The 25,878-nt window shown below is 50.3% G+C and overlaps 1 protein-coding gene across 2 annotated transcripts in view; it reads right to left on the bottom strand.

Annotated features, from left to right (window-relative positions):
- PLB1 (phospholipase B1) overlaps nucleotides 1-25,878 on the bottom strand; it is a 150,255-nt gene that overhangs the window by 34,259 nt on the left and 90,118 nt on the right. For both annotated transcript variants that reach the window (XM_025353883.1, XM_025353882.1), the window contains 18 exons: nucleotides 24,235-24,316; nucleotides 19,900-20,004; nucleotides 19,684-19,779; nucleotides 19,377-19,448; nucleotides 18,309-18,347; nucleotides 17,723-17,783; nucleotides 16,735-16,793; nucleotides 15,375-15,448; nucleotides 11,418-11,461; nucleotides 10,697-10,805; nucleotides 8,621-8,672; nucleotides 8,149-8,229; nucleotides 7,532-7,597; nucleotides 6,592-6,692; nucleotides 5,502-5,583; nucleotides 4,804-4,908; nucleotides 3,631-3,726; nucleotides 3,011-3,082 (listed from right to left, as the gene is read on the bottom strand). In XM_025353883.1, the coding sequence (XP_025209668.1) occupies nucleotides 3,011-3,082; nucleotides 3,631-3,726; nucleotides 4,804-4,908; nucleotides 5,502-5,583; nucleotides 6,592-6,692; nucleotides 7,532-7,597; nucleotides 8,149-8,229; nucleotides 8,621-8,672; nucleotides 10,697-10,805; nucleotides 11,418-11,461; nucleotides 15,375-15,448; nucleotides 16,735-16,793; nucleotides 17,723-17,783; nucleotides 18,309-18,347; nucleotides 19,377-19,448; nucleotides 19,684-19,779; nucleotides 19,900-20,004; nucleotides 24,235-24,316 (1,396 nt within the window). The remainder of the gene's footprint in view (nucleotides 1-3,010; nucleotides 3,083-3,630; nucleotides 3,727-4,803; nucleotides 4,909-5,501; nucleotides 5,584-6,591; nucleotides 6,693-7,531; nucleotides 7,598-8,148; nucleotides 8,230-8,620; nucleotides 8,673-10,696; nucleotides 10,806-11,417; nucleotides 11,462-15,374; nucleotides 15,449-16,734; nucleotides 16,794-17,722; nucleotides 17,784-18,308; nucleotides 18,348-19,376; nucleotides 19,449-19,683; nucleotides 19,780-19,899; nucleotides 20,005-24,234; nucleotides 24,317-25,878) is intronic.

Raw genomic sequence — 25,878 nt, 5'->3', positions numbered from 1 at the left:
AGATAACGATGTCACCTATGTAATTCAATATAAAAACACTGCTAGACAGAAAACTAAGGGAATTTGACAGACTTCTGCTTTTTCTTACGAGAAAAGACAGGGTGTAATACATGAACTTATTTCAGCCCCCCTCCTGCTTGATCATACATTAATCTGCCTTTTGGGTAGCCTTATACCATATAGAGCATCCAAGGAGAAATGTATTTTAAAGGTCGGAAATAGAGGATTGGAGTTCGGGAAAGAAGAAATGAAGACACAGATTGAGAGACTGACGAATCCAGCACAAAGAAATTTCACAGGAAATCCTGGAAATGGATAAGTCTCAGAGTGAGAGGATGTGGAGACAGAGAAAAGAAAACAGAGGCCAGGCGCAGCAGCTCACACCCGTAATCCCAGCTCTTTGGAAGGCTGAGGCTGGTGGATCACTTGAGTCCAGAGTTCAAAACCAGCCTGAGCAACACGGCAAGACCCCACCTCTACCAAAACAAACAAACAAACAAACCAAAATTAGCTGGGCATGGTGGTGCATGCCTGCAGTACCAGCTACTCAGGAGACTGAAGTGGGAGGATGGCTTGAGCCCAGGAGTTCAAGGCTGCAGTGAGCTGTGATTGCTCCACTCACTTCCAGCCTGGGAGACTGAGCAAGACCCTGTTTCAAAAAGCGAGTGAAAAAGGAAAGAAAACAGAATGGAGACATGAAAATTGGAGAATATCTACATTTTCAAGACTGGGGAAAGGGATGAGGAGGGTCATTAAAGGCAGCAACCAGAAGACCAGAAAAATAAAGTCGATTTAGTGTCCACAAACCCAGGAAGGAGTGAATTTCAAGGGGGAGGTGGTGACCTTTGACAAGGGCTTCAGAGAGGTCAAGAAGAATGAAAGCTAAAAAAAGGACCAGGCATTCAGCCAGCTGCCCTGGGGTTAGGAAAGGACTGGGCAGAAAGCCCATTAAGGCAGAGTATAGGCTCAGTCCACAGAATGGCTAGTCAAAAGTTGGCTGTAAAAGGACTGTCCAACTTGAAAGTACAACAGAAATCCACGGTATGCTGTTAAGTCCCCCTACCTGGCTCGCAGAATGTATGAGCAGTTAGACTGAGGATGGGAGGAGGCTGAGAAAGCTCATGCTCACAGCCATCTCGGCCTCCTGCCTCCCGCCCCCCACTGCGTCCTGCCTGTCGCCTGTTGCCTCTATGTTTAGACACATCTAGGACAAAAATATGTGCTGCCTGGCCCCTGTCAGCTCACACTGAGATGCTGGTGGACTTTTATATCACTCCAAGGCACATGGGAGGGAGCAGATGGGACCCGAGGAATGCAGAATGCTCAGAATGCAGTGAAGTTGGGCTGGCCAACAGATGGACCCTTTCAGAACGAGCTCCAAGGTTGCTTAGCAACACCTTCACCCGGGCTGGGCTTCTACTGGTTCCACGAGGCTCACCTCTGCAAATCAGTGCAGTGGCTCCATCAGGCTCTGTCTAGAAGGGAGGCGCTGAGCCCACTGTGCTTAAGATGCTGCTGGGTGGAGCAGCCTCCTTTTGGGGGTCTCTGCCTGATCTGGGGCAGAGCCTGGAAGCGGTTGCCTTGAAGCCCACAGTGACAGGGCTCTCCCTGACCCAGGGCTTAGGCTCCAACTCAGTGCTCAATACACATTTGTTGAAAGAAAGAGCAAATGATGGCTGCTTTTGTTATGTAATGGAAGGGGAGTGGACAGTTTGGAAAGGGCGCTCCATGGCTGATATTCAGTATGGCTACAGGGTTGGTAAAATATTGAAATACCTACAGTATGGCTTATTGTGGCTATTTCTGAGTCCCCAAATGCCCCCACTACCCATGTTCCCTGGCTTCTCCCCTAGAGCCCCCAGGCATTCTTAGGAAAACAGTTAAAGAGTTTACACCTGGCACAGTAGGGGCCTCTAAGGTTTTGCTCCAGGCCTTTGGCCAGCATCTGACCACCTGGACTAGAGGCATCTGTGTTGCACTAGTTGTTGCACAATCTGACAATCTCCTTAGCTCCAAGTACAAGACCCAGCAACTGAGCCCTCTGCTACGACTATCTTCACTTCCCATCCCTTCTTCCTGCCATGCTTGCGCTCCTGATGGCACACGAGACTGAGCCTGAGCCCAAGACTAGGGTAGGGCAGGCAGCAGACAGGGAGCAGGCAGTGAACAGGGGTGCCCACTCTCTCAGGATTCCCAGCAGACACACGGGGGAGCTGCAGGTCCATTCCCCAGCAGGGAGGGTGGGAGAGGGTAGTGTGGCCGACCTAGGAGGGAAACCCAGCTTCCCAGATTGGGTCAGGCTTTCTGCTTTTATTGCTGCTGAGGGCTCTCTGGTCTTGGCCTTATTTGGTTAAAAAGCCATAAGACAGGGCCTAGAAACAGGAGCTGAAGACAATGTGGCTGAGAACCTGCCCCACCCCAGGCCTGAAGTCAAGCTGAACAACCACTTACAGATTCCTCCTTAAAAGGAGCCTGTAGCTGCCGTGTCCTTGTAGGTCCATCCTCGTCCCTCCTCCATACAGCTCTGGGCTCTGCCCTTTGCTGCTCTCCTCTGTGATCCTTTCCTTGTGGAATCTCCCTAATCCAGGCTCTCCTGTCTCCAGCCACAGCTCCTGAGCCTGCCGGGGTCCTGCCTGGGCCCTCTAGCCTGTAGTCAGACTTTTTCATCTGCCCCAAACACCGCTGCTAAAAGAAGCCTTCCAGCCATTTTCCTGGCATCCCGATGGCCTCTCTCAAGAGCCCACTTTTCTCACCAGGATCCCCTCCTTCTGCTGGGGCCTGGTCCTCCTCTCCCTGCTGTGTCTCCTATTCCCAATGGCGGCTGCACTCTCGTCTCCCCTCTCGCCTCCCCTGTCCATTCTCATGGACTCCCCTCCATCCTCCAAATCTCTCAGGCCTCAGTAAGGGGGCGAGATGGGTGCTGAGGAAGCTGGGGTGGAAGATGAAGTGGGTAGGGCGAACTGTGTGTCCTGGTTTGTGGAGAGGAGCCAGGCAGGTCCTCCCCTCTTACCTGAGTGGGGCAGGTGATGGGGATCTCTGCTCTCAGGTCCAGGGTCTCTGTTTTGCTTCCAAGTGGTTCAAGCTGATCAGGGAAGAAAAGGGAGACACGGGTGTAGTAGTTTGTTTCCATGGAAGTGAACATTCCCTGGCAGCATCCTGCAGTGGGGAAAGCTCAGAACTCAATTTCAGGGGGGCTTGGCTCCCGCTTCTGGCTCTGCCAGTTGCCAGTCGTGGGGTTTTGGGCCAGTTGCTTTGCTTCTCTGGGAGTAGCTTCCTCGGGGACTCGTCATGCTTCTCTAGCAGGGATGTGGAGAGCCGTAAATGAGATAACATGGCTTAAACTGCCTGACATGGTGGCTGGCACACAGGCAAAGTTGAATGAATGTGGGGTTTTTGGCTTTCGTTTCTGTAGAGAGGTCCCTCCTCAGAGTTCAAAGCTCTGAGGAGAGGGTGCAGCCGAGCTCAGGCCGAGCAGGCTCTTAGGGACTGCACATTTCCAACCGCATAGACGTCTACAGATGTGCCAGCCACTGCCCCCTCAGCCTCACTTGCAAGGCTCCATTCTGTAGGGGCTGGTGCTCTGCCCTAGACTAGAACCCCAGGGAACAAGGGACACCCCACTTATTTTACCATATTGGCCCAAAGGGCTCTGGCGAGCTGGGAGTGGAATTTCTGACTTGGGTGGATGCAGTCTGGGGCGAAGAAGGACGTATCTGGGAGCCCATCCTGAAAGAGACCAATATACCCCCTCAAGATCCTATTGCTTCAGAGCGAGCCACCACCAGCGGGCCTGGCCCCTGGGACTGACCACTCAACACCTTCCTTCCCCTGGGAGTGCTCCAGGTCACCAGCCCCTACAGGGCCCTCTCACCTGAAGAGAGAGATGCGGGCGATCCCACAAATAATAGTTTCGGGTGACCCCAACCCCAACCTTCCTTTTTGACCCTATAAGTGCCCCTTGTTTAATTAGAAAAGTGTCATATTTATTTTGGGGCACATTCATGTAATGCCTGAGGCCATGCCATGGATGAAGGAGTGAGATCCTGGTCCTGCAGAGAGTCTTGGCCAGCCAGATGGGAAAAGCGACTTCCCAGCTTTTGGTCTGCTGGTCCTGGTGGTACTGGTGGGGAGAATGGAACAAAGCTTTGGGGAAGGCCTGCGTAGCTGGGTCCCCTGACACCAGCCTTTTCGTCTGGAGGTGCTGGGGGGGCATAGAGCTGCTCTCCTTCCCACTTCCCTCCAGTTAGGTGAGCCTCTTGGGGTGGCAACCCAGGGGAACAGACCTCAGTCCTCACCGGGTCCACTCACAGATCTCTTCCGTTCAGAGTGGAAGTGCCAGGCAAAGGGCATGGCCCGGGTGGAAACAGAGAACCCCCAGAATGCTCCCTTGTAACCACAGTGCTGCACACGAGAGAGACCACGTGTGTGGCAGAAAGCTAGTCATCCGGAGCTGGCTGTGTTCGTGTCGGCCTCCCTGTCCCTTATTTCCTAAATGATCTCTACACCTGTGTTCCATGCGGTTGATCACATTCATTTCCAAACACAGATGTGACAATTTTATTTACGGAAAGCACAGTGCCTGGCACTAGTAGGTGCTCAACACAATGGAGGCTGTTACAGGGGTCATGGGAGCCTCACACATACGGATACGGCTCAGGTATTCAGGGAGCCCGCACCTGCCAGCACAGCCCCTGGAAAGCTGTGTCTTTCCCATTTTATGCACATGCTCATGGAAGCAACTGGCATTTCTGCCTTGAATTTCTTCCTCTAAAAGAGCACCATGGGTGAGGGCAGGGGACATACCGCCAGGACAGGGAGCTGGACGTTCTGGAAGAAGGGCTGCAGCACCACCGAAAAGTCCTCCCGTGTGTCATAGCGGCCTGACTCCACCAGCTCACGCATGCTGCTCTGGGGACACACGCACAGGGTCTTCAGCACAGGCCCTGGTGGGCCCAGGGCCCAGTGAGGCAAGAGCAGGGGTGATGGGCAGCCCATCTCCCTGGGTGAAGGGGCCGACTCAGCCTTTCCCTTGAGAACACAAACGCACCTGATGGCAAGTCCCTTTCGAGAATTTGGAAACAGGTTGGGTCACCTTTTAGTATTGATTGTAAGTAGACTACTCTCTCTGAAGGGCTAGGCAGGAAGTCCCAAAAGGGATAAAAACCTGGGAAGACCCGCCAGGGGCTCGGCTCCTGCCTTTGGAGTGGGAGTGTGGGGGAGGGAAAGGGGGTCTCATGAGGCATCCAGGGCTCCGGGCCAGGAGTTGGGGTTAAGCCTTCAAGGGCAGCTGGCCCATGGGGGCTTTCCCACCTGGATCCTACTGGGATGATTCCAACCAGGGGGCCTGAGACAGCACAGTGACGTGAGACAGAGGAAGGGAACCAGGGTGCTCCCCGTCTCCCCGCAAGCCCTGACCAGCCCTTCCTTCCCTGGGGGCTCTGGGCTGTGTGTTAGAGTGAGCGTAGGGGAGAGGACACAGGATGGTCCCTTCTTGGTCTTACCTGGTAGGCTCGGCTGAAGGACTCCAGCCTGGCCAGCTCTTGGGAGTTCTCCCGCAGGGTCAGAACGCAGTTACACAAAATGCTGCACAAAGATGGGGAGGCAGGAGGCCCCAGAGCCTAGGCTTCCATCAGGTGCTGGTTCTGATTGCCCAGGTTCAGGGGAGGGGTGGAGAGGCTCCCTCCCACCCTGGTTTAGGAGCACTGAAGTCTTGAGCTCTGGTGCACATGCTCAGGGGCAGGCTTCAGGCCTCACAGGGGCATTGGAGAAAGCCCAAGGGAGGGAGCCGGTGTGGGAATGAGGACCCTCTCAAACCAACAGAGCACAAGAGTTGGACTGCAGGTGCTGGGCCTGCAACCGATTACTCAGCTGAGCAAATGAATTTGGGCAGTGAAAATTTAGTGTTTAAAAAGAAAATGCATCCTCTGGTATTGGAGCTGGCATTTTTGGGCCTCTGATGCTATGCCCTAGACCTCTCCTTCATTCACATAAGTGCCCTTTTCACACCCATCACATCTACTTAAAAGAGAGATTTCTAAAGCACTTGAAACAATGCCCAGTACACAGGAAGTTCTGTAAGATTTGCTAAGTAAATAGATGTGTAAGATACAAAGAACAATAAAACACACACCCATGTACTTATGGTCCAGTTTAAGAAACAAAACATTCCCAGTTTGAAACTCCCTGTGTCCCTCCTAATTCTCTTCTTCCCCTAAAGGTAACTGAGTTGCTCATACCTTTTCCTTGCTTTCTGTTACAGTTTGACCACACATGTCTACATCCCTAACCACTGCCCACGTTCACAGTCTGGGCTATCCTGTCTCTCAGACACCAGCCTCTGTCCCAACTTTGATCCCTCCCCTGTGTGGCTGCCTGGTATCACAGAAGTTCCTGCCAGGCACCTTGAGGTTAGGTAACGGGAGTCATGGCTCCAGCCTTCCGGAAGGGGATCGTTCTGCCAGGAATCCTCCTTTACAGACTTGGACACATGGATAGACCAAGTCACAAAGACCCTGAGGCATCACCACTGCCTGCGGGCCAGACCAGGAGGTGAGGGCATCTCCAGTGTGGGGACAGTCAGGACCTGCCTACCTGGCCTGCTGCACTGGGCACTTGTCCGGGTTTCCCAGGAACACCTGCCGCATGACACTGGGGTTCAAGAAGTCCACGAGGTTGACCAGGGCTCTGGGCACCTAACGGAAAAGCTGTGGATGAGAGGGGGGCTCCGGGGGCTTCTTCCTGGGGCTGTCTCAGGGCCCTGAGGAATGGGTTCCTTTAGCAATCCAGCTTGGTCTTTCTGGAGTTGAGTTCTGAGGAGTCTATACAGGGCTACCTCCTAGGGTCTTACAGGCCGTACATCACACAACTCCATGGGTGCCACCCAAAGGGGCTGCAGCAGCAATGGCACCTCCTGGAGTGGGACAATAAAGGCTAAGAGATCATCTCTGTTTGGCCATCATGTAGTGAGCCCAGATACATTAGAATGACCTTCGGTGAGATAGGCGACCTGTTCCCTCCAGCCCAACCTGGCCTAACTCTGCTGAGTAGGCACGCGGGCTCAGCCCGCCAGGGGAGCATCTGGTGGTCAGAGTGCCCTGTGTCAGGCAGCCAGGGCAGCTTGTCCTTGCCAGAGGATGGTGGTGGTGGAGGGGGAAAGTGCTGCTGGGTGCAGGACTAGACAGGGGCCTGCTCTCGACCCACCCTGTGGCTCAGAATGCAGTGCCCAGCCTGGGGCCCACCTGGCTGCTACCACCAAAAAAATGTCCCAGATAGTAGTGGGGAGACATTAGACAATTCCACCGAGTGTCCCAGGTAGTGGTGGGGGAACAGCCTTCCCTTCTTCAGACCTGAGACCCTTCTGGGCTGATTCCATATAGAATAAGCTTTCCTTGGGGTTCTGAAAACGGAAGGAACCCATGCCCCTGGCTGTCTCCTTGAGAGAAGGGGGTTCTTCTCCCATTCTTTCCCCCCCATCCACCTTCACCCTCACCATGCTTGAGCTGTTACCAGCTTGTGGAAGCCCCCTACCCACCTCTCTATGTAGGACATCCAAGGCATCGCGGAGATGGTCAACGAAGTTGGCTGCAGAATACAGATTCTAGAGACAGGAAGGAGGAAGAGGAGAAATTGATTAGGGTGAGAGGGCAGTGGAGGCAGTTCTCAACTTCCCTTCTGGCTCCAGCCCTAAGGAGTTGTTCCCCCTCTAGCCTCCAGCTGTGGCCAGCTCACCACGTTAAAATCTGAGATGAACAGTTGACTACTTGATGTTGTCAAAGATGGGCCAGTGGGAAGACTAGAAACTTTAGCTAGAGCTTTGGTTCAGGAGTAGAAAGTGGAGACTTCTCCTACCAATTGCTTGCTACAGTTTCCTCTTTCTGAATTCTCAGGAGTTATAAGAGAGAGGAGTAGAAATACCATATATCTGCCACCTGCTACCTCACCACCTAGGACACGGAGATGGTGCCAAGAACCTGGAGGGTGGTGGGGTAAGAAGTGTGTGTGTGTGTGTGTTGTATGTGTATATGTGCAGACATGGGTGTAGCTGGATAATCCTAGGATTGGTTTTAGGAACTGTTCTCAGGGAAGATCTCCAATGCCTACTGGGCAAAGTTAGGAACAACACGTAGGCCTGGACCTGGCCCCCATTACCGAATCCGTGCAGTAGTCACATAAATCTCTGCCTCCAATCAGCACTGTGATGACCTTCCAATCTTCACGGAAATTTACTCTCTATATGGAAGGAGGAAAATGCTTGGTAATTTCCAACAAGGAAACAAAAATATCCCTGCCCTAGGAAATCCAGTCAACCCTCTATAACATCCTTGCCCACTTGAAATAATGGAATCGGCATCTCTGAACTGAAGGAATTTTAGAGGTTTATTTATAGACCACAGAATCTTAGCATCAGGATGGGTTTTCAGTGTCACTGTGCCCAGCAACAAAGCTCTCCCCACTGACATAATCTCCTCCACAGGACCTCTGTCAGGGAGCTGTCCGACCACTGCTTGAATGTCTCTAATAATATGGGGCTCACTGCTTTTCATGGCAGACCACTTCATTTGAAGACAACTTTAGTGAGTTAGAAAATTAATATTTAGAAATAACCATAAATCTGACTCACATGGTCATCTTTCATCTTCTGCATCAGAGTTTGGACTTGGCTCATAAGATCCCTAAGAAAGAGAGAAAACCCATTCTTCTGTGGAGGAATAGTACCCATAGTTTTCCTCCTCGGGGGACTGAACCAGAGGCTTCTACAGTATCATCCCCACTGCGTGAGCTGGCAGAGATCCCGAGGCTCAGAGACCAGGAGCGACTTGCCTCTTCTGGAAAGTTATTACAACAGATAATCATTTGAAAAGCCAATGATGTGTTTGTCCTGCAGCCGTAGTCAAAGGTACTGCCAATTATATTGGTTACTCATGGTCTCCTTTCTGGGACTCCACATGCAAAAGGGTTTTTAGGATTCCATGTGAAGAAACCATTCATCTCTTTTGGAAGACTAGTTTAGATCCTAAAATTAGACCTATGAAACTTTTAGCATGCTTCCTCTTTTCACTCTAGCTGCCAGGAAGCTAAGTTTGATGCTCAAACATAATAACCATAAAAATGTTCATATCGACACAGTTACTTCTTTATTTCCTCCAATGGCTGTGATTTTTCTCGTACATATATATATATGTATTTTGTAAACTTATCTAAATGCTTCTTTCAGAAAGAGGTAGGGAATCACATGTGCTCTACACATGACTGGGTTTATAATTTATGGAAGGTGGCAGGCCTGGTGGCTCATGCCTGTAATCCCAGCACTTTGGGAGGCTGAGGTGGGAGGATTGCTTGAGCCCAGGAGGTTGAGACCACCCTGGGCAACAGGGTAAAACCCTGTCTCTACAAACATTACAAAAAACTTAGCCAGGTATAGTGGTACATGCCTGTAGTCCCAGCTACTAGGGAGGCTGAGGTGGAATGATTGCTTGAGCCTGGGAAGTGAAGGTTGCAGTAAACTGAGATCATGCCAGGGCACTCAGCCTAGGTGACAGAGTGAAATCCCATCTTTGGAAAAAAAAAATGTAGGCCGGGTACAGTGGCTCATGCCTGTAATCCAAGTACTTTGGGAATCTAGGCGTGCGGATCACTTGAGGTCAGGAGTTTGAGACCAGCCTGGCCAACATGGTGAAACCCTGTCTCTACTAAAAATACAAAAATTAGCTGGCCGTGATGGTAGAAGGCTGTAATCCCAGCTACTGAGGAGGCTGAGGCAGGAGAATCACTCCCGGAAGGTGGAGGTTACAGTGAGCAGAGATTGTGCCACTGCACTCCAGCCTGGCTGACGGAATGAGACTCTATCTCAAAAAAAAAAAAATTACAGTTTGTGGAAGGAATAGATTTCAGGCACCTGAGCTCCCCACTTCCACTTGTTCAGGGCCCTGTTATAGACCTGGGTGGGATGGATCCATAGCAAGGTGAACTCCCAGGACATGGCGGTGGGACCATCTGTCCCCAGCTGTTTCTATTACCAAGAGTCCTCCCAGGCTGAGGGAGTAAGTCTGGGGGCCACACCCCTCAACCAGAAGGTTGAGCAAGAAGATGACATGTGACAGAGGCTCAGATGGCTGAGCCAGGAGCTGCACAGAGCAAGAAGACCTGGGCTGCTGGGGTCTCTAGGAGCAGGGTAGGGGCCCCCTTGGAGACCATCCTAGGAGGCTGGCGGTTGCTCTTCTTTGGGTGCCTCTGGGCTTCTCCATTGCATTTCTTGTTAGCTCCATCATGGGGCTAAGGAGGGGACATGACTCATTACTCCAGACGCCTCTAGGGCCAGAAGGCTTGCCCCATCCATTTGGTTGGCCCTCTCTGATCTTTTTGGGGAACTGCCACTTGTGAGGTTCTGGGGGGAGTGGATCTCTCTAGCACTGTTATGCCTTGGATAAGGTTAGTCGATTCGTCCAGTTATGAGAACATGCTGCACATGAAGGCAAGGTCAGGAGTTGAACCTGTAGGGGCATCACATCTCTCCAAGGCCACAGCCTCTCTAGCCTGTTACAACCTTCGTCACAGGGCAGCAGGGAAGAGGGCGGCCTGAGCCTCACAAGTGGCTCAGTGCCCCTTTGCACGTAGAGGCCAGCACTATGATCTTAAAGGGTACTATTCGCATTCCACTCCCTACCCTGCAGGCTCCCTCCCTCCCCAAATGCCGTACTCAGCCTTTGCTCCAGGAACAGCTTGATTGAGGAATGCATTCATGTCACTGGCGTCACCCGTGCCCACGGCGTAGCCTGTGAGGTTTCTGTTAAACTCCCGAAGGATATCTGGAAGAGGAGAGGGCGAACAGAACGCAGACGGCTCAGAACAGAAAGCAGGATAGCTTCTCTGGTACCGTGGGACCTAGGACCCCAAAGTGGGCCGTGTTATCATCCTCATGCTTCCTGGGGAGAGGCAGGGAGGCAGTGTGTGTCCTGGACATAAGCTGGAGCCACCCTAAGTTGAAATGACCTGATGACTATGTGGGCCTGGGTGGCAAGAGCCTCTCACTCTTGTATTAAATTGTATTAATACAATTAAATTACATTAAAAATACATTTTTAATACAATTCACAGTGCATTGAAGGGTCACTACCTAATTTGTCTCAGCACCTCCTGGGCCTCTTGGAAAAACCCGAGGCTAAGAATAGTGGGTAACTTGTCCTAGGTCACCTGACAAGCACATTGGAGAGCCAGGGATTGAACCCAGATCTCCAGGCTCTAAATCCAGTGTTTATTCTACCCACCTCGGCTGCTTTTTCATAGCCTCCTGTCTCCTACTTAAATAGTGGGCCATGAGGCCGATGTCATTTGTTCCTTAGCTGGGAGGCACTCTCGGGAAACCAAGGGGCCAGACAGATGGAACAGTAGACAGATTCAAGCCCCAAATGGCTACTTACTAGGTAAGGTGGTCACATTCTCCAGGAAGCCGTCCCCTCCCGAACTGTAGGGTGTGAGCAAGCCAGTGAATGAAAGGGAGAGACAGATTGGTTGAATCAATGTAGAAACTTGACAAAAGCGCAGCCCCCACCCTTCTTAGTGCCCATCAGCACCTTTGAGACGGGCCAGACCCATCTCTTTGTGTTTGAGGAATTCTAAGAAAATTTTGAATTCCCTAATATATTGGTTCCCTACCGAACTCAGGATTTGAAGATGAGAGAGCTGTTTCCTTACCAAATCCAGGGGGAGAATGCTTAGCTGAGTATATACTACGTGCCCAGACATGCACTAGATTCTGTTATTTCACATCTCCCAACAAGCCAATGATGTAGATGTGACTATGTCCATTTTACACAGTAAGAAAATAAGGTGCACACGGGTTAACTTGCTAAAGGTCACTGAAACCCAACTTGAGCTGGAAGCCTTTGCAAAATAGATAAAGCTCTTCTCTGCCCAGTAGTCAGGTAAATTCCAATGGAAGGTTCAGAAGAGTGGCCGCTCACTACCTTTCAATGCCCCATCTAATTTTCATTTAATCTAACTTCAAGGTACACCCTATTTCCTTTTATGCATTTATGAATAAATTGAGTATGACACACAGACGTAGTACTTCTATTTTAACAAAATCTGATGTTCATATATATGGTATTTACTGTTCTTTTTCTTGTCTCTTTTTCGAATCCCAGCATGTTATTCCAGGCCAATGGATTTTAAGAACATGGCCTTAGCTTCCAGCCTACCAGCAGAGACTTCTAAGGGACAGGCCATGAGTCATAGTTGTTCTTCATTCATGGAATGCTTGGAATGAAGTGGACTGTTGCATGCCAGAGTGGTCAAGGACTTAAGTCAGAGGCTCTGCGAGCAATTCAGGTGGTAGAGAGAAGGCAGATGCCATAAATCTTGCCCTTCTCCTTCACTCAGTTCTTGCTCCCCACCTTTCCATTAGATGTCTGAGCCTAACTTGCTCAGTGGATGGGCATTTGTTTGCGCATCTGATTCTTTTCCAGCTCTGCATGAAGCTGTTGCTTTCTGATCCTTCTTTCTCTGGATTAAAGGCACCCAATCAGAATATTTTGCATTTGAAAAGAAATTATAAGTCTATATACCTCCGCCAATCACTGTGTTCTAATTCTGCCTCCTTTTTTCCTCCAATAAAGATATAGACATGCAAACACAAACGTATCAAGTACTTCCCACTGTAATTTCTTGTTTAAAGGTATCCTCGTTTCAAAACAAGTATGGTGGCTGATCAAGACTAACAGTCTATGAAAATCTCTCCCTGACTTCATTTTAAAGTGAAAACTTCCAGGAGAAGAAAAGGATTGTGATAAATAAACACAAAAGCGCAAAAATATTCAAACTCTCATTTTGATCAGAACTGTGTGAAACGTGAAAGGAAACAGACCCATATCAAACAGCTAGTCCACCTTAGACCCTTCAGATGAATATCATTTATGTTACACTACGAGCTCAACGGCTGGGCTCTGGTCATCTGTCGTCACCTAACGTGTACAGAAAAATAGAGTAGATGCTCAATAACATTTGTTGAAGGAGTTTCAGTCATGTGAGATTGAACCCCTAGTTAATAAAACAAAGGCATTTTTTGGGGTAAATTTTATTTTGGTCCTTTGAATGATCCCAAACAAGCAAACTTATTTCAGTGGAAGAAAAGGCAATGCTCTCAAGACCTCTAGGTCTGCCACACTGTTAAGCTGGCCAAAGCTGGAACCGTGCACTATAGAATCTCACAGGTCAAGGGGCCTTGGAAATATTCATAGCCAAGCCTCTTCTGCAGGTCCTGTTCACAGCCACCCACCCCCCATGAATTCTGGGTCTACTTCTCCCCTAACTCCATGAGATCCAGTCTTTTCACTTTGTTTCCTAGGGGGAAGAGGCTCAAATTGCATTCTTAATTGATGTAGTATCATTAATTGCCTAGTTTTTCCAATCTAGAAGCTTTAGTGGCTCAAAAATTGCTTTTCTCAGGTAAGTCTACTACATGAACACTTTCAGGAGATGTTAACAGGTGCTATGAACAAAGAAAATGTTCCAGAATTAAGAGAAACATTGAGCTAAACAGATAAAACTTAAATAGATTTCTGCATTGCTGGCCTTATCAGAGCCTTTAATATGCTAATACACACATGAATTCCCCAGAGGAAGGCTATAGTAATGTTTCCCCCTCAAATATGAAGGATTTTCTCTTCTCCAGGAACAAGTCTGGAGTTAATGTTCCATGCAACACACTTTGAGACACAGTAGTCTACGTATTCTATCAAGTGTCAAGTTGTGTCTTAGACCCTGACCTAGAGTTTCCATCTTTAACATACATGCATTTGGGGGAAGCTATTTGAAATATTTAGGACAAATGAAGGTTTAAAGGGACAGCCGCCATTGAACCTGAGGCCTTAGAGCTAGAACTAGAAGACTGAGACATTAGGCTGTAATGGACTTCACTTGCAGGAAGAAACAGAGCAATGGCTGAATTTTCCCATTGCTGCAGAGAGAAACTTTTAGTAGAGGATTGCTGGTTCATATGTGAATCGCACGAGCCCGGCTGGTCGATCTGTTTGTAAAGTTGGACACATCACCTCACTTACCCAGGTTGCCCCACCAGGTGCACGTCGCATGTCTATCACCTGCAATGTGATTTGTCTACTTGATTTTTCTTTTTCCCCATGCTATCGTATGAGGTCATTGCCTTCTTTAGCTGAGACCAAGGGCAGCCTGCCACAACCTCATGCTCTTTCTTGATTGTAATAAGCTCTGCTTTCTCTCCTCTATTTTTTTTTTTCTCTCGTAGCCTCATTAGGAGCAGAGTGGTGAGTCAGTGAGGCTCTGATTTGTTCCGTGGCAGCCTGTTAGGACCAGGTACCTGACCAAGGACTTGTGGAAACACAGAGACCTTGGCGCAGGAAGGCACTGACCTCTGTTCTTGAGGGGTTGATATCCTCAAGCTAAGTCCTCATTGCGGGTGGTACAGGCTGAGTGATGGCGCCTCCCTCCCGCCCTGGAAACCCATCCTCTCTGGGACTCTGGTCAGGTCTGGCCAGAGAACCATCACAGTCCTGATCACCCCCTCCCTGCTCCCTGTCACTTCCCCAGGAAGCAAATTGACTCAGAAGAAAAGGGAGGTGGCAGCAAAGGTGTTCTCCTGGCTCCGCCACTCAAGAGCACGTTGCCCCCTTGTGGCCAGCTAAGTTCTAGTTGTTTTCCCAGGTAAATTCTGAGCTACTCGCCACTTTGAAGCCTACAGGAACGAGAACTTTATTAGGAAAGAAAGAAACTTGAGAATATCTACACGCAACCGCTCGCCTGACACACCCTGAGGTTCTCCACTTCTGTGTTCGGGATGCCCTTTCTCACCCTTTCTTCTTGTCGAATTGCTAATCTTTCAAGATATGGCTGATAGTGATTGTGTCTTGCTCATGCCCTCTCGAAGTGTGCAGTGGGTTTCAGAGGTTTTCTGTGTAGATGTGTATATATATGTAAAGGCAGTCGTGTAACTACAAGACAACATGAATAAACACACAAAGACAGTAAACAAAGACGCAGGAACACCACGTGTACACGTATACATGCAAGCAGGGAGGTGAAGATTCAGGGATTTAGTGCTTTTCTGGTGCATTTCCTGTTGGATTTGCTGACCCAGGAGTCTGATAAGAACCCTGGTTTACTTTCTCTGCACAATCAAAAAAAAAAAAAAAAAAAAAAAAAAAAAAAAGATTATCAACAGTAAAATATCCTCTCCACTCACCAAATGTTCACATTTTGCAGAAATATATAGCTTTTTCTTTCTGAAAGCCCCTTCCAGACCAAGTCTTCGACCTCTGGGATTTACATATTTACAGGAGACAAAGCCACACCCAATCTCTGCTGTGGGGGGAGCCCCAGGAGAGGCCAAAGGTTAACATTACCTGTATGACAGTCCCCGATACTGTGTGGTGACATCGGGGAGGTCGTCTGGTTTGGAGCCAATTCCATTGCCAGCCTTTGAAAATATACCAGAGTCCACAGGAAAATTAGCAAGTCAGAGAACAGGGAGGCCATGAATGTGCAGGGCTTCCAAAGAGAGGGTTCCCAATGCACTCGTGGTGGCAGGAGCAGACACGGGACCAGGAGCCCCCGGCTCTAAGTCTGCCATCCTCCCTCTCCAGCTGTGTGCCTTCTCCAACTCTCAGCTGCCTCCTTGCTGAGCTGAGGACATACCCTGCTCATCTCACAGGGAGTGTTTTGGGGATCAAACTGGATTACAGTTGTAAAAACTGCTTTGAAAACTCTCAAGTGCTTTACAAATGTGAGAGTGTTAATAACATCGTTCCCAGCGTTATGCCCGTACGTTTTTTTTTTGGTTGGTTTTTGTTTTTTGAGACGGAGTCTTGCCCTGTCACCCAGGCTGGAGTGCAGTGGCGCAATCTCGGCTCACTGCAAGCTCCGCCTCCCGGGTTCACGCCATTCTCCTGCCTCAGCCTCCAGAGTAGCTGGGACTACAGGCGCCCACCACCACGCCCGGCTAATTTTTTGTGTTTTTAGTAGAGATGGGGGTTTCATTGTGTTAGCCAGGATGGTCTCGATCTCCTGACCTCTTGATCCACCCACCTCGGCCTCCCAAAGTCCTGGGATTACAGGCGTGAGCCACCACGCCCGGCCGCCCCTAAGTTCTTTATGAGCATGAAGAGAGAGCTCATTGGCTTAAGGGACTGCAGTGGACAGATTTCTCCTAGGTCTCATGTTTCTTCTCTTTCCCTCTGGGGCATTCTGTAAGGTATCCTCAAGGCTTTGGACATGCTGCTGGAAAGTGATGATCTGGGATAGTAAAATAGCCTCATTTCTTGGAAGTTAGGAGCAGAGCTTTATCCACAACTAAGGAGTCCTTGCTGCTTTCCGTGCAGATGCAAAGAAGAAACAGATGTGAGGGTCTCAGCTGATTATAAAGCATAATCCAAAGGAAAAAGAGCACCCGCACAGGGAGGTTTAGGAGAATTTTGAGTCAAAATGACATATTTTTACATACATTAAAAAAAGTGTTATTGGGTGTTCAAAATCTCTGCCCTCTGAGACAATTCAGTTCACTCTGGAAAAAGATGTCCTCTGCATCTTTTATCTGTTTGAGAAAGCGGCCGCAAATCGAATCATTGGCACGCTCTTGGATTGACAGAGCCAGGTAGAGGGGCAAGACAAGGCAGAGGACAGGCATGCAGGCCCTTAAGTTAAGGGGACTGGGATCTGGAGCTGACCTAGTTATTCCCAAACCACCCAGGGCCCAAGAGTCCTTACGGTCAGAGAATCCCCCAGAGCAGCCACAACTTGGATGTCTGCAGGTCTCAGAGCATGCACTGGAAAGACAAGCGGACACACTTAGGGCTGTAGGAGGGAAGCTGCAGTCAAACTCTAGTGCCTCTGGCTTCAAGCAAGATCTGAAACACAATCTGCACGAGCACAGGGCCATGCTGGGCTGGACGTGCAGAGTGCCATGGAGGCAAAGTTATGTGAGGACAGTTTTCCCATAAGACACAACTGATCCTGGACCTTGTGTGCAAGGTGCAGAGAGGGAAAGAGAGGTGCAGAGAGGGAGAAGGAGGGAGAAGAAGAAAACTGGGGAAAGGGAGGAGAGGCAAAGGGAAAAGGAAGGAGGGAAGAAAGAAGAGAAAGGTGGGAGGGAGGTCAGGGCAGAGTAGGAGCCCATTTTAGTGCCAGTGGTCGTGGGAGATGCCAGTCATGGCCTGAGTGCACAACTAGACGGGCATCAAACCACACATGACGAGGTGCAGGACCTGACGTGCAGCCCGTTTGGAGGTGGGTTCTGAATTTCCACCGAGAGTCTGAGAATAGTCATGTTGGGCCTTTTTCTGCCCCCACATCTCTTCTGAAGAGCCCAGGGAATCTTCCAGGCCCTACTGCAGGCAGCAGTGATTGCAGAGCCTGGGGCCACAGAGCCACCTTCCTCTTGGGACTCAGGCCCACCTCTGTGCTGAGGCACCAAGGGTGTGCTCACAGGGCTCCCCCGCTTGTGCTCCCTCTAAGAGGTGCAGGTGGGCAGGAGACAGCTCCTGGTCCTAGGTGCCTTGGTGCCTGCTGGGCATACTGTCACCACCAGCCAGAGTGGTGCAAAACAGGGACTCATCCCAGGTGATCGCCCAGGCAGACAGCAAGCACTGGCCATCGCTCTGCCGTTTAGTGAGTGTGAAAGTCAGTTCAGATGACTCACTGGCATAGAAGCCCCTGTGGAGGGGCCCTGGGTCCTGCTGTGCCATAGGGGGCTTACCTGAGTTAGGGGGCGAGGCAGAAGGGGCTCTGTCCCTGCATGGCAGCCAGGTCCCATGACCCTAAGGGCACAGAACAAATCCCAGAATCTCAGGGTTGAAAGGGACCAGAAAAACTGGCTATCAGATATATCCCAAGAGCTTTGAAAAATACAGATTCCTGGGTCCTACTCCCGGGGAGGGGCCTCAAAGGGGCTTTTGAAGAAGGCACCCTAGGTGATTTTGAGTATTGGCCACAGGTCGAGGTCCACTCATCTAGTTCAGACCCTTCCCCCGTCCAATGCAAGAATCAAGGCAGCCACAAATGACCCCACCCCACAGCAGCTACTGCTCCTGCACCAGCTCTACAAGGAGGGGATTTCTCTTCACTTACGTCTCACTGAAGCTGGGACTGGGTTGGCTGGAGGCCTTCCAGCTGTTATCCACAGCATTTACGCTGCCCACTACCCCATCTGAAGGTCAGGTGTGGCCTTTATGCCCATCTAGAATTCTTGCCCACTTTCCCACCCTGTCCTGTTGGGCCTGACCCAGCCCAGGGGTTGCCCATCCCATTGCCTGGTGAGTTAAGGGGAGGCAAGAGGCAGGTACCTGCACGCTGTTCTTGTAGGTCCTCAGAAACGGCTGGACCTGTGAGGAGACGGGGATGAGCAACGGCAGCAAATTCTGCTCGCTTCTCTGCTTGCCAGCACTCAATAAGTGTCGGCCTGGCACAAACAGCTGCAGCCTCCCTGCCCTGTGTCCCAAGCCCGGCCTCTACCAGGCTGACTCCCTCCCAAGATGCAGGGGGCCATCTCTGCAACCTGAACCCAGCACAAAGAATGAGCATCAATTCATGCTTCACCGGAACGCGCCTGTCTTCCTTCCACCTCCCGCGCGGTTGGCTGAGGATGGCTGTGCTGCCTCCCTTTCTCCACCCTCCCCTCTTGCAACCATGCACCTCTTTCTGCTGGAAAAAGCCCTTGTCTCCACTCCCCAGGCTCCCTTGCCACTCCATGCCTACCCCACCCTGCAGTGACTATGGCCCCTTCCTGCCCAGGTAAGAAAAGTCAGATGATTTTGGTCCTGCCTCACATAAGCCCTGTGCACTGGTTCCCAGTGTCAGCCTAGGAGCCCTCTGGGTATACAGAGGGATTCTTGGGGGTGAGGGCAGCTGCTGCAGAGCTCCAAGAATCTTTCTGAGAACTTGTGAGTAAAAATGGGGGGCTTGTCCTGCTTTTCCTTCCCTAGCTCCAGCTTCCAATTTACTCCCCTACCCCCACCCAATTAGAGATCTAGATCTTGGTTCCTCGCTCTACCCATATTGTCATGGAGGCAGGGGCTATATGAAGACAAGGGATCCTTCCGCCCCATCTGCCCTTGAAGTTCTCCGCTGCCCTCAGCTTTCAGAATGACAGGTAGATGTGGCTGCCATGCCCATCTTGCCTGCCTCAAAGAGTTGTCTCCAGCCTAGACATGTGTGAGGGCTCCCAGCCATGCAGAGACCAAGCGCTCCCGGGCCTCTGGGTCACTGGGGGTGGTCATCCCTCTCAGCACAACCAGATGGGGCGTTTGGGGTGGGTGGGCAGGCAGAGCTGGGGTGAGGGTGAGGGCCTAGGATGAAATGAACCAAGAAGCCCAATGGAGCCGGAGCCTAGAAGGACGTGCTTTCCATTCTACCTGGTTCGGACATGTGATATTGATCTCGTTTTCAAACTTATGACGTGTCGTCTTCTGGCCAACAGGCTCCAGCTAAACAAAGAGGCAGGGAGATGGGGAGTGAGGAAGAGGCGGTCAGAATGGAAAGCTCAGGACGCAGGTCAGGGGCGCGGGAGGTAGGGAGGGACGAAGGAGATGGGGTTTGTTTATCATTGCTGTGCACAGAATCACACGGCCTGCACGATGGGCCTCCAAGGTCCTCCAAAGGCTTTGTGGAGTCTTTTTCTTACCAGAGGGAGGATGCATTTTCCTACTGCAGCCACCTTACCATATTGTTCCAGAGGGCGCTGGCTGCACGGGAGTGAGACTTGCTGCTGAAGTGGAAACAGTCAGGCGCAAAGAAAGAGTTGTCAGGCAATCCTTCCTGGTCACCAGGTAGAAAAAGAGAGGCAGCTATAGACACGCTGGATCATGTAAATGACACTCAGAAACAGCCACACACTATCTGTGGATTCTCTTTATGCACGATGCTTGCTTTCTTTACCGAGGTCTTTGGCAAGTCCACGTTTTCAAAGAACGGCTGCACGACCACCGTAAAATCTTCCCTTGTGTCATATCGCCCACTCTCAATCAGTTGGTGGGTCTTCTCCTGCAGGAGGAAAAGGGGACAGAGGTCAGGCGGTCCTCTCTGCAACTGCTCGGTCCTTGATCGATCTCTTTCTCCAACACAGAATTAAACAGAATCTGACTGTTGAGTGAAATCAGCCTGCCGCAAAATCTCAACTGAGATTTTACATTTTAGATCATTTACATTTTAGATCAGCCTTTATCTCAGCCCCTGGCCCCAAACTCTGCTGCGACTGCATATATTTGAGCCAGTCTGTGAAAAGGGAAAGGTAAGAAAAGTCTATCAGCTGGACTTTATTTATTTATTTATTTATTTATTTATTTGAGACAGAGTCTCACTCTGTCGCCCAGGCTGGAGTGAAATGGCGCCATCTCGGCTCACTGCAACCTCCACCTCCCGGCTTCAAGTGATTCCCCTCAGCCTCCGGAGTAGCTGGGATTACAGTGCCAGCTACCACGCCCGGCTAACTTTTTGTATTTTTAATAGAGACGGGGTTTCACTATGTTGGCCAGGCTGGACTCAAACTCCTGACCTCGTGATCCGCCTGCCTTGGCCTCCCAAAGTGCTGGGATTACAGGTGTGAGCCACCGTGCCTGGCCAGCTTGACTCCTTTTAAAGCTATTCTGATTAAGGACTTGAGGGGTGGTTTTTGGTTAAATGACATTCTGAATAATCCTAAGAATTTATTTCTGTCCTACAGTTGTTCAGAAAAATCAAAGGTGAATCAAAATTTAATGTATATTTATATTGCCCGTGCATGGTGTGTGTGCACTTCTTTGAGGCTCTCAGATCTGTGTAGTTCTCACAGCTTCTGCTTGGGGTCACTTCTAGGAAAACCTGTTACCCCAGTTCCGGCTCCCACTCTAGCCTGACTCAGCCGTTCCACTGCTAACCAGGGTTTCTGCCACCTCGGGATTACTCTGGCTGGAGAGGGAAGTCAGGGTTACATACCTGGGAATGTGAATGGTGTCACTTCAGAAAATACCACACACTGTGTTTTCCCAGGGTCAATTCCTAGGCCAGGAATGTCTCATGTCTGACCTCCCAAGCCAGTGTCTGCCTTGAGTAAGGCACGAGGGAAGGAGAGAAGGTCATCTCTCAGAACAGGGGAAGGAAGTGAGGTGCTGTGAACTAGCAGGGTGACTTCCAGCCCGCTGCTTCCCTTTTCTTTGCTTCCCCTTGTAAATGGAGGATGCTGGCTGAGTCCTGGGCCATCTCTGAAGTCCTTTCCGATGCTACTGGTTACTCTGGGGATAGCCAGATGGGCTCACGGTGGAACCACACGCCTTTTGGCAGTGGAAAGAAATAGTGTGGAGAGTCCCTGGCACATGGCAAGTGGCAAGTGAGTGACTGTGGTTATTAATAGGAATGATCATCTCCAGGGAGAGTGATGAGAGCCGCAGCTATTGTGGGAAGTAGGGTGTGAGATGATTCTGAGAGAGGGCGTGATGGCCACACACGGCTGACACGTGGGCATCTCCAAAACACTAGACCAGGGCCTCAGTGGCGACCAGGATCAGCCTGGGAACAGCTGGCCTGTCTGCAGAGGCCGGCAGCGCGATGTTGGTGAATCTTTCTCCTGCTTTTCGGCTGCTCAGCATCTGAACCCACTTCCAAGTTTGAAGACCCCACTGCATAAAGAGCAGCCTGCCTCCCACTGTGGAAGCTAAAAAAGATGAGAATGCCTGCTTTCCCAACCCCTCGTGCAGCCAGGGCGTAGGTACGTGACTGAGACTTCACCAATCATTGCCTGTGTCAGGGATGGCAAAACATCCATTCTGCTGAAGGTGGCAGCTGCATCCAGTTCCTAGAAGCAGCAGTGACAGTGGAGTCTGTGATGTCTTCCCTGGACCAGGTCTGTGGCCTGATTCTTTTTTTTTTTTTTTTTTTTTTTGAGACGGAGTCTTGCTCTGTCCGGGTTCACACCATTCTCCTGCCTCAGCCTCCCAAGTAGCTGGGACTACAGGCGCCTGCCACCACGCCCGGCTAATTTTTTGTAATTTTAGTAGAGATGGGGTTTCACTGTGTTAGCCAGGATGGTCTCTATCTCCTGACCTCCTGATCCGCCCGCCTCGGCCTCCCAAAGTGCTGGGATTATAGGCGTGAGCCACCACGCCCGGCCCTGATTTTGATTCTTTTTTTTTTTTTTTTTTAAAAAACAGTCTGTGTCACCCAGGTTGGAGTGCAATGGTGCAATCTCGGCTCACTGCAACCTCCGCCTCCTGGGCTCAAGTGATCCTCCCACCTCAGCCTCCCAAGTAGCTGAGACTACAGGCATGTGCCACCACGTCCAGCTAATTTTGGTGTTTTTTGCAGGGTTTCACTATGTTGGCCAGGCTGGTCTTGAACTCCTAACCTCAGGTGATCCACCCGCCTCCGTCTCCCAAAGTGCTGGGATTATAGGCGTGAATCACCGCATCCAGCCCTGATTTTGATCCTTATGGCTTGGCCCCTAGAATTCCAGGATTCCATGATTCCTGATGGCTTAGCTCCTGACCCTAGCTCTCTAGCTCTGTCAGAGATTCTGTGTAAATATTGAATCTGCTTAAATTAGCCAGAAACGGCATGAACTTTAGTTGCATGCACCCAATAACCCCAATTGAAACAGGGTTGCTCTCATGGCCATAACCTCAGCTGTTTTCCCTCTTCTGATGTGGGCCAGGGACTTCCTCCCCAGAGTCCCAGGTGCCTGCTCACAGTAGAACAAAGTATGGCTTGGCAGGGTGGCTCATGCCTGCAATCCCAGCACTTTGGGAGGCTGAGGCAGGTGGATTGCTTGTGTGCAGGAGTCCAAGACCAGCCTGGGCAACATAGTGAAACCCAATCTCTACTAAAAATACAAAAAGTAGCTGGGTGTGGTGGCACACACCTGTAGTCCCAGCTACTTGGAGGACTGAGGCGGGAGGATCACTTGAGGCTTGGAGGTCAAGGCTGCAGTGAGCCAAGATTGTGCCACTGCACTCTGGGCTGGGTGACCAAGTGAGACCCTGTCTCATTATAAATAAATAAATAAATAAATAAATAAATAATAAAACAAAATAAAATAAAGGAAGTCCAGCTGGGGAGTCATCCCGAGTGCTAGGTAGTAGGCACAAAGGATAATAAATACAGGTTCATTTCCCTGAGCCCTGATACACCTGGCAGGTATAGCTGCCCCCAAAATGGTCTGCAGGGAAATGGTGCTGTCCCCAAGGAGTCCATGGACTCCTGGAAGGATGGATCCACTCTGGCAGCTGTTTGCAGCCTAGTCTAGAAGAAAGGCCTACTATTGTCCTCTTTGAGTGACTGGATAAATTTTTTGTTGGGGAGAAACTCGATCGTTAAGGGAGTCAGCTGTTCTGGTCAAAGATGTGCTAGAGAAAGGACTAAAACGAACAACTCACAATATGGAGATCATCTCCTGGCCGGGCGCAGTGGCTCAAGCCTGTAATCCCAGCACTTTGGGAGGCCGAGACGGGCGGATCACGAGGTCAGGAGATCGAGACCATCCTGGCTAACCTGGTGAAACCCGTCTCTACTAAAAATACAAAAAAAAAACTAGCCGGGCGAGGTGGCGGGCGCCTGTAGTCCCAGCTACTCGGGAGGCTGAGGCAGGAGAATGGCGTAAACCCGGGAGGCGGAGCTTGCAGTGAGCCGAGATCCGGCCACTGCACTCCAGCCTCGGCGACAGAGCGAGACTCCGTCTCACAAAAAAAAAAAAAAAAAAAAAACCATATGGAGATCATCTCCTGACTTTCTTTCTCCTTGTGCTCCCCAAGAACATCCATTCTATCGGAGTGGAGGGCAGAGGGAATGCACCTTATCTCACTGAACCCTGGAGACCCTCAAGGCAGGGAAGTCTTTCAGCCTCCGTTTCCCACCCAGGAGCTGGAAGTTCAGAGAAGTTTCATTGCCCAAGTGTCTAACGTTCCACAACCAGTGAGCAGAGTTGAGGTTCGGATCTGGATAGATCCACTCTGAAACTTCTTTCCATGATCCATATTTGCCATGGACAAGTGGAAATGTTCGTTTCATGTAATGACCAGGAACTGAGATTCAGTGGCTCGTGTTCAGGGACTTGGTTCTGTGGTGCAATTCAAACAAACCAAATAGCAGCCCCTGCTGTGTCTCAGGGTGTTTTAAAATCAGCAAACTAGTCAGTGGTCATCGCCCACACAGGGTCAAAATTACTGAAGCATTGACTTGTTCTCTAGACAGAGGAATCAAATCACACAGCAGTTCTGGGAAGTCTTAGAACCCTTCCCGGCTTACCTGAAACTTCTTGTTGAATTCGATGAGGGTGGCAAGTTCTGTTGAGTTATCATCAAACTTCAGGACACAGGGACACAGAGACCTGCAGACCAAACCAAAGAGAAACCCTCACTGCATCAAGATCACCATCCTGAATAAGGGATGCAGAAACGTTGGCTTGAGACTCAATATATTTCTTTTAACTTGGAGTTCAGAAATCTGTGCTAATGAGGAGCCTGGCTGGCTGACCTGCTGACCACACCAAACGAAGCTAAAGAAAATTTCCAGGCCAGGAGCGGTGGCTCACACCTATAATCCCAGCACTTTGGTGGGCGAGGTGGGCGGATCCCTTGAGGTCAGGAGTTCGAGACCAGGCTGGCTGACATGGCAAAACCCCGTCTCTACTAAAAATACAAAATATTAGCCGGGCATGGTGCTGCATGCCTGTGGTCCCAGCTACTCAGCAGGCTGAGGCATGAGAATCGCTTGAACCTGGGAGGCGGAGGTTACAGTGAGCCGAGATTGTGCCACTGCACTCCAGCCTGGGCGACAGAGCAAGACTCTCTCTTGAAAGAAAAAAAAGAAAAAAGAAAAATTCCTAGACCTGGATTTGCTCTTGAAAATGAAATAGACTTCTTCTGCTATCTGTAGAAGTGACTTTCATGGAGCCAACTCACCTTGGGGCTGTCTGAGGAAAGTGCTGTGTGGATGAGGCATGCTTCAGTGACAACAATAATAATTGCTGAGATACATTGATTTGAATGTATTTTAGTAATTATTATTGAATAATTAACATTGAAAGGTATACCAAGCACTGCAATAATAACTTTATGGTTATTAACTTGTTTAGTCCTCCCAGCCATTCTAGAAGTGGTATTCTCATTATCCCTGTTTTAGAGATGAGGAAACCGAGGCTCAGAGTGGTTGAGTAACTTTCTCAAGGTTGCATGGGTGCTGAGTGTGGGAGCTAGGATTTGAACTCAAGTCTGCCTGGCTCTGAACCTGAGCTCTTAATCTCTATATTAAATCTCTATATTAAACTGCTTCCATCCAGTCTGCATCTCTGACCTGGCCAGCTATCTGGCACATCTGGGCTTTTGGTCCAGGGGGATGAGGTGATAACAGCAGGGATGGCTCCCTGTAGACTCAGCACTGCAGAGGAAAGCACAGCCACCTGATGAAACAGTGGAGAGGTGGGGAGTGCAGGGCACTGCAGAGGCGGCAGGAGAAGGTGACCTGAGTCTATCCAACCTTGACATTCAGTGACTTGGCCATCTCAGATCTGTGAATGGACCTGGCAAATGCCTATTCTGAACCTTTAGTTTGAAAGGTTTAAAAAACCCTGCCGGGATGGGTAGCAGGAGGCCTTCTGGTAAGCTGCTCTGAAGTGGAGTGAAGACACCGATCCCCTGTTTGGCCCAGTGACTGGAGAAAGTGGGAGCCAGGGGATGAGTCAGCAGTTGGAAATAGCATGCCTGACACAGCTGTGTTCATAGGCACGTGTCACCCAGCAGCCATCCTGTCTCTGCTCACAGCACCGTGAGGCCTTCTCCAGGGGACCTGTGCAGTTTGGGTCCCCCAGGTGAGGCATGGCGTGGATCTGCAGAGGAGCAGGAAAGGTACCCCTTAACTTCCAAGACCAAGTCTGGCCCATGTGAATTATTC

This window comes from Theropithecus gelada, chromosome 13, assembly GCF_003255815.1.
Source record: "Theropithecus gelada isolate Dixy chromosome 13, Tgel_1.0, whole genome shotgun sequence".
Classification (NCBI taxonomy): Eukaryota; Metazoa; Chordata; class Mammalia; order Primates; family Cercopithecidae; genus Theropithecus; species Theropithecus gelada.
The sequence above is the reverse complement of the archived record's forward strand: the minus strand, read 5'-3'. Positions and strand labels throughout refer to the sequence as shown.